The 8,297-nt window shown below is 45.9% G+C and overlaps 1 protein-coding gene across 1 annotated transcript; it reads right to left on the reverse strand.

Moving 5' to 3' along the window:
* Positions 1–2,495: 2,495 nt before the first annotated feature.
* BOD1L2 (biorientation of chromosomes in cell division 1 like 2) lies at positions 2,496–4,044 on the reverse strand. Its single transcript, XM_004087700.3, has one exon. It carries the CDS (start codon positions 3,797–3,799, stop codon positions 3,263–3,265), a length of 537 nt encoding a protein of 178 aa, XP_004087748.2. The 5' UTR covers positions 3,800–4,044; the 3' UTR covers positions 2,496–3,262.
* Positions 4,045–8,297: the final 4,253 nt, after the last annotated feature.

Consider the following 8,297-nt stretch of genomic DNA (forward strand, 5'->3'; position numbering starts at 1 on the left):
ACGTGGATTAGAGGCTGAACACAAACAGAATACAAAAGACAAAAGACAGGGAGCAGCGTTGCTGTCAGAGTCTATAAAAGTCTTGGAAGTGACAGCCGAGCTTTTGCCTGCTGCTGCTGCCCTGAAATCCAGAAAGAATCAATTTCAGACCCAGGGCCAAATGGTGCCCCAGGGGGCGTGCCTGTGACAGGTGCTGACTCCACCCAGACCCCAGGACCCACCCAGCCCAGAGATCTGAGTGGGGGAGGAGGAAGGGGGAATGGAAGAGTCACCCTGCAGCTTAAAAAGGAAACACGCACATCTCTCTGTCTCTTTTTCAGTCTCTCTGCCTCTGTTTCTCTCTCTCTGTCTCTGTTTCTCTGCTTCTTTCTGTCTCTGTCTATATCTTTGTCTCTGTCTCTCTCCCTCCCTTTTTCTCTGTTTCTTCTTTGTCTCTGTATTTCTGTTTCTCTCTTTCCCTCTGTCTGTCTCTCTCTGTCGTGCTCTTTCTATCTCACTGGTGTCTATTGCTGTATTCCTTCCCTGAAACTCTATTTACTCATTATTAGGATTACAACTAAAATCATTTTCTTTCTTGCTTCATGAAACTAAACTGTGACCCTGGGGATAGTGACTGTATCACCTACCCCTTTGGACTCCAAGTCTTCCCAAAACAGACATTTTCAATAAATACTTGTAGTTCATTGATAAGAATGTATAGAATTCCAGAAATTACATTTATTTATCCTTCTGGTTTGCAAGAAAGGAATTATTTAGCAGGGACCAGTGGGCATGCATGCATGCACGTAATGAGCTCTCTCAAGTCACAGTACAGTTTGATTTATTTACAGATTTATTTTCAGAATACAGCAGTGTCCATCACATAGGTTAGCATTTTCCATTTGCCAAACTCGTGGTGGGAACGGGAAGCGTTCAGGCTACGGCTGGCAGATTTGGCAAACTAAAGTATAGGGCACCACTAAATTCGAATTTCAAATAAACAACAAATAACTTTTTAATACAAGTATGTTTCAAATATTGCATGGTCTACGCCCTAGGAGAGTATCTGTTGCTTCTCTGAAATTCACATTTGCTGAGCATCCTGTATTTTATCTGGCAACCTGTCTCAGGACAATTCAAGTAGAAAAGGAGAATAGAGAATTGGCAAAGGAAAAAAAAAACTTTAAAAGTTGTATTACACTTTATTACGTTATTTTTAAAAAGAAGGAGAACAAACCCCAAACCAAAAATTACTTCCGCAACACATTTCTTAAAAGCAGAAATTAGGTTCCTTTTATGTTAGTGCAAAGATAGGTGCCAAGCTGGGGTCTCAGATGGAGCGATTTTAAATCTCAGAAAGAGCTTAGCTGTTTTTGTAAAAAGGAAAGTTGGCAAGTGATTAGTGCCGATGTAGCCCAGCTGCTCTTTTGTACTTTGAAAGAAACAATTAAAATGGCTGGGACATTAAACTTTAAAGAGCTGGGTTGTTCATATTCAGAAGCTAATTTTAAAAAGAGCCTGGTACCTGGGAAAGGAAGGGACATTTTCAGAAAAGACATGGTCTTCTACCTTCTGGACTCTAAATTTTGAAGAATCATTTAAAATAGTTCATAGGTAAACATTACAGATAAAATACCTCCAGGGATAAGAAAGCTCTTGCTTAGACATGTAGATACTAGATGCAAAATTAATTTTTGTTCACTTTTTAGATGATAAATACTACCATCTGAGAATTTAAATGTTGGAAAAGACAAATCCAGAACTGGTTTCTTTCTACAAATTGCTGAGCTCCTGTGATGTGCTAGGTCCTGGGGTTAAGGAAAAGAAATGAACAAAGCAAATCCCTACCCTGGAGGAAGCTCACATTTAAGTGGGGATGACAGATCTGTAAGCAAAGACAGTTCACTGTGGTGAGGTGGTGTGGCTAAAAGCATGGTTAAAAGGGTTAAAAGTGAGGGCTCTGTGCTCAATACAGGCTCAGCCCCAGCCCCACCACTTAGGCAGTGTCTGAGCTTTGGTTTCTACATTTATAAATGGGAATAAAGATAGGATTTCTTCAATTAGATCATGAGGACTTACTATGGTAAGCGAAGTTAAGCGTTTAGTACACTGCTGGCTGTACAGAAATAGAGCAAGTGCTTCGTTAGACCTAGCTACTACAGTAAGTGCGGTCATCCCTTATGAGATCTATCGGAGCAGAGGAAGGAGTCTGTCACTCCTGCTTAGATGGGGGCTGGGCATGATGTGTGGCTCCTCAGGAGCTGAGTCTTAAAGGAAGGTAGGAGTGGTTGAGAGCATTCCCTTCACAGTGAGCAGAGAGAACACAGGGTGTCCAAGATAGTCATGGGCATGGTCGTCATATGAGAAATGACAGTGTATGGGGCAGCAGAGGTGACCAGGGGCCCCATTATCATGGGCCTCATAAACCATGCCAGGTGTCTGACCTTCTAGAAATATCAGAAAACTGACGGAGCTTAAAGAGGACAAGGATGTAAATCTGCATTTCTTTTTTGTTGTTGCTGTTGAAAGATAAGCCATTTATTGACCATCCACTTTTCTAATACAACACAAATGTGAGAATAACATAAACACACCCAAGACTCACTAGCCCCTGCAAGACAGGAAGCTCTGTCTCCCTTGGACAGAGAGTCTGCAAATGAGTTTCCTTATACCTAATGTCTGAACTTCTCACTTATTCCAGGGTTTCATGTTTTGTTGTCTCTTACAAAGGAAAGGAAACTGGCTAGAAGATTCATGGTCACAAATTTAAAGCTATCTGACACTAATGTTGTATACAATCTAGTTTGCAACTCTGAGAGACAATATCAAATAAGTACTGTCAAATACTCCTCCCAGTTAACCTTTACTGTCATTGTTCGTTGAAATTGTCTTTGGGATTAGTTATGTTCTGTCGCTGTAGCTTTCGTTTATCCCAGAGCACAAACTCTAAAATCCTTGTGCAGTCTCCATGTTCAAGTATAGATGTCTGTTTCAGGACAATCCTGGGTGGCGGTAGTGTTTCCCTCTCTGTAGTGTGTGCTTGGTGTCATGCCCTTGGAAAGGCTGGCCAAATGGCAGCGCAATGCAGGGGGCAAGGCGGTCAACTTTCTCTCTGCCGAACTTGCTTCCCTTTCAATCTGGTCACTGCTCATGGTCGAGGTGGAAATCTTGAGCTCAGTGATGAACTTGGCCTATCTTCAGTCTGAAACTGCACTCTTATGTAACCGAATCCATTTCTTCACCAAAAATTAAATAGCGCTTTCAAAAGCTGTCAGGCATATTCTTAGGAAGTGTCCTGAGACGCAGCTGGAGGGTCCTGGCCTTCCGGCTCTGGAGGGAGTGCTGGCACAGCTGCTTCTTTCTGGGCCACCAGGAATTCATGAATTACTTGTTCTATCTGTGGCCTGAAGATGTGGTTTAGTTTTGGATCCACCACCTGAGAAATAATCCTGTCCACTCCAGCTTCTGACCTCCCTGACTGAACCACACTCCGCCTCAGACCATCGCGCAGTTGGTTTTCGTTCGTTGGAGGATTCCATTCCTGCTTATCCAGATGTGTCGACACAAAATTATCCGCTTTCTGGCTCAGGTTTTGGTAAGCTGGCTTGGTGTCCACATCAGCCTTGCAGTCCCGGCGGAAGCTGTCAAAAAGGCCCCGGCTCTTGAGCTGCCCCACGATGAAAGCGATGAGCCGAGGGTCGCCAGGGGGCAATGAGGCCGGGTCGATGGGGCCGCCGCCCCCGCTGGCCCGGGTTGCGCCCGTGGCTGCCCCCGCCGAGGCCTGGCCCGCACCGTCGCTGCAGCCGCCGCCATCCGCCATGGCTGCGCACCGGGCCCACAGGGAGACCGATTATAGCTTCTTCTCCAGGACAGAAAGCCTAGAATGTGTAGAGGTGGCTAAAGGGGCGGTGAAGGAGGAGGGCCCCAAGGAGGCAGCCGCGGAGGTGATGGTGGTGGTGATGGCGGCGGGGGCAGCGGTTGGGGCGGCGGCGGGGGAGGCCAGCTCCAGACCGCGGAGGTTGTGGAAGACTTGGCAGCAACCGCCTGCTGGATTCCAAGCGCGCTCCAGATGGCATCACCGTTGACATTTGCATTGTGGGGCGGGAACCGTAATCTGCATTTCTTAAAAGATCTCTAAGAGGGAGGTGGGAAACAAATGGTAGCGGGCAAGGGATAAACAGGGGGACGATTTCAGCAACCATTTCAATGCCCTAAGAAGGAGATGGCGAGGAGTGAACGATCTTGGTGGCCTGGCAGGTGAAGAAGGTAACAGGGATACAAGACATATTTAGGAGATAGACTCATCCCAGGGATTGGAGAACAACTGGGTGAGGGGCGAGGGAAAGGAGAGGGTCAAGGATGACCCCCAGGCTTCTCACTTGGGCAGGTGTATGGAGGTGCCATTTACTAAATGGAGAACAGGTATAGAGGTGAAGGTGGGAGACAGAGACATGATCATGCATTCCATTTTTATTTACTAGTTTAAGATGGGTATGGGTTATTCAGGTGCAGACATCTGCCTATGAAGTCCAAAGAAATAAGGACTTGGGGCTGGGGAGAGACATCTATCACAATGAAGATAGAGACTATAGGTGGCAATTACAATGGAGAACTTAGAAGAGATAGAGGAACACCTGGAGAGCCCATGAGGGGGACTGAGAACAACACTAAAAAGATGGAGGGAAAACTACAAGAGCCTAGGATCATGGACTACAAAAGGGCACATTTCATGAAGGCCATGGGTGAAATGCCACACTATGTTCCACAAGGTGTCCATTGGCTTTGGTAGCCATTGATGAGCCTAGGGCGGAGGTGTCAGTCAGAGGGAGGTCATTTCAACAAGAGAACTGTATTGCAACCAAGAGCCACAAAAGGTAACCACATCCAGCGCCATCAAATAGAGAAGTGCAGGTGCACAGAAAGAACCTTCTATCAATATTTCAAGAGAAAAGCAGATCCCTGATTTCACCCCAACACTCACTTCCCTGAATTAAAATGCCCCTGAAATGTAGACACCAGATTGTTCTATGAGCCCTAACATAACTTAGAGATAGTATATTTCACAAAGGAAGTTTGCACAACAGACTCTGTCAATAACCTCACCGCATAGCTTCTGACATACAAGTACAGACGCCTCAGAGGGACGTTATTCTGAATCTCATCCCACAGGAGACAATGAACCTACCAAGACTTCACCACAGCAACACCCCACCTACACTCCTCACCATCCCCATGATCAGCTCGACAATTCAATTCCGTATTTTTTTAATTAATCAATATTTATTGAGGGACTAGTCGATGTGGCCCTGTGCTAAGCTTTATGGAGCTTTCCACATGCCCGGCCCAGTCTAACAGTAAATAAATGTTTGCTGTGGCTGTTGCTTAAGACAGGCAACATGGCCAGCCTTTGAAAAGCTTACAATCTAGTTGGAGAGGGGAGATGTTGACAGAGAAAACCATTCAGGACATACACAAGCTCCATGGGAACTTAGATGCAACATGCACACCTAGCATGGTGCCTGGAACAAAAGAGAGGCACCGTTAATATTTGCAGAATAAAGACTGCACAGATGAAAGGAGGGTGTCCCTGTCATGTGTTGGGGAACACTGAAGGCTGGGAGAATGTGGCAGATGGAAGAAGACTTTGCAGAAGTGCTGGAGCCTGAACTGAGTCTTTGTTTATCCCCTTACTGTGCACGAGCCCTTCAGATTGTGCAGGAGTTCTCTTAGAATGCAATCACCTCTGTGGATCCAAGATGAGATCTATGGGGTTCTCCAATCACAGTCTCACCTACAGAGGGACACTTACCTAAGCTTTTGAAAGTGATGGTAATAACGATCATATTGCAGTGTTCCATTCTGTGCTGAAAAATGTTCACTGTCAAACACCTTTTCTCCACCTCCTCCCCAAGTCTTAAATAGTGTGCTGGCATGGTTTTTCTGAACAGCTGACTTGTGTATTATTTGTAATCACAGACGTTAAGTTACCATAATTATCTCATCACCTTGGATCAGGGTTTAGGGCACAGGACAGTTCTCACCTCTCACCAAGGTTTCAAACCACTGCTCCCGGTTGCCTGGCAAACTATAAGGCCACTAGAATAACTTCCCTGACCTCTAGCTGACCTGCAGGGATCAATGAACAATTAATTACTATCATCCCACTCCGGGAGAGATAGCACACTGCCATTTCTCAGTTACAACTGGAAGTGCCCCTTGGCTGACAGCTGCCTGTCGGACAAGGCAAGCCCCATGCTGATTCAAACCAGTGCCTCCTACCACAACTACACACACAGATACACACAGGCACATGCCATCTAACTCAGACAACATCCATTCCCCCACCACACCCACCCACAATCACACAGATCACACCATCTTCCCACCCACTAGTCCCACACCTGCAATCACGCTAGTGTCAGACTCTGAAATGTAGATACCAGAGTGTTCTATGATCCTTAGCATAACTCAGAGGTTGTATATTTCACCAAGAAAATATTACAGACTCTGTCAATAATCTCATATCATAGCTTCTAACATACAAGTACAGATGCCTAGGAGGGACGACGTTCTGAATCTTACCTGGCAGGAAACAGTCACTAGTCTTTATCAGTATCAATTTTCCTCATGTATTACGTAGGCACCTAGACCACTATTGTTCAAGGGTAGGAATGACCCTTGCCTTTATGACTCAGGAAGACTTTGTCTTTGCTATACTTCTTGCGACATCTCTACAGGTAAAACTTTTGGTGTTTTCCACCTTCATCTCTTCCTACATCTTTAGTGTCCCCTCCACCCCCATCCTAACGCTCTGTGTTCTGTTTCCTCCCCAGTCACCTTGACCACATCACCTACACCTTTCCTAGCTCCTCCCCAAATACCAAAGCACTTTCTGCATATTCACTCCTTTCCAGCCCACTTCTCTCCACTTCTGATAAAGGAAAAACCTGGACTAATCAACTCAAACTGAAATGTTCCTGGCTGCTGACAGCTTCAGCTCCCACTCCTGGAGTTAATCCTAAAATTCAAAAGAGTAAATATACTGGAACCTCAGAGGTTCCAGTTCTGCTTGAAGGTGGGAGTGGGCTACTTTTGCCCATAGAGGCTCAGAGAATCCTCATATCTCACTATGTGTGTATGTTTCCTGCTTTATTTTTACAATCAATGATCTAAACACTGTTTCTTCCATTGGAAAGATCCACAAATGCATTAGCCAAGTGTTTTGATTGCACACAACAGAAACCCAGCTTAGAAAAGGAGCGGGGATATATGGGCTCACTTAAAGACCCAAAGATCTCTCTGGCTCAAGCATAGTGGGATCCAGGTACTGGAACACAATAATCAGAACTTGATCTCTGGTTTCCTCCTGACTGGCTCTCCTCCCAGGCTGGATGTCTTAGCAGGGCTCTCCGAGCAGCTACAGGTGTGCATCACCCATAGTCAGCAACCGCCACTGACAGGAGAGCTGCTAGTTCTGAGAAAGAGAAATTCCAACAGAAGTCTCAATATCATATCTCTTGGTCTACCTTGGATCAGCCCTCATCCTCAAACCAATCTCATTGGCCAGAGGCATGGAAGACTAAACTAGAGACAATTCCTCTCCTTTCCCAGCTCTTGACCTCTACTACCCAGGGCAGACTCAGCCTGTGGCCAGTCCTGGCCCCTGCTGATAACTGTACAAGAACAAAAGCCTTTTGCTAGCCCAAAGCTTGACTTAGGGAGCCAGTGACAATTTAGAGGAACGGTAAAACCATGGTTTCTGGGCCCTCATCAGCAAGCAAAACTACCTTAAATTAATCAGGTATAGACTGTACTATCCTGATCAAACTACCAGGCACCTAGGAGGTGATCACAAATATCAAAGTTATTAAAGGGACATGCTTATGACTCCACTGCTTACATTTCCACCTTGTGCCATGCCCAGAAGAGACCAGTATCAGAATACACATTTCCAGTCTCTCCCCCAACTTCCCCCATCATGTGCTGTTCCAGCCAGAGGAAGAGTGACTTATCTGCTTGGGGAAATCAGGGAGAACCAGGCAAATCCACCAGGCCACATTTGCCAAGAGCAGAATCCTTGAGTGGGACATGGACGTGTCTTGCTGGTTCTCTTAGACCTGCCTGGCTTCATCTGGAGCTCACTGCCCTCCTCCTTTTCCCACCCCCAACCACAAGGGAAGTCTGCTTCTCTTTAGCAGGCATGTGGTTGGATGTGTATGTTCAGACTGGAGAGCCACACGGAAGATCTTGCTGCCCAGTTTTCCAGAGAGCCCTATGCTTTGGGTACTATAACTGACTCTTTGATCCCATTGAGCTCC

This window comes from Nomascus leucogenys, chromosome 4, assembly GCF_006542625.1.
Source record: "Nomascus leucogenys isolate Asia chromosome 4, Asia_NLE_v1, whole genome shotgun sequence".
In the NCBI taxonomy this organism is placed as follows: Eukaryota; Metazoa; Chordata; class Mammalia; order Primates; family Hylobatidae; genus Nomascus; species Nomascus leucogenys.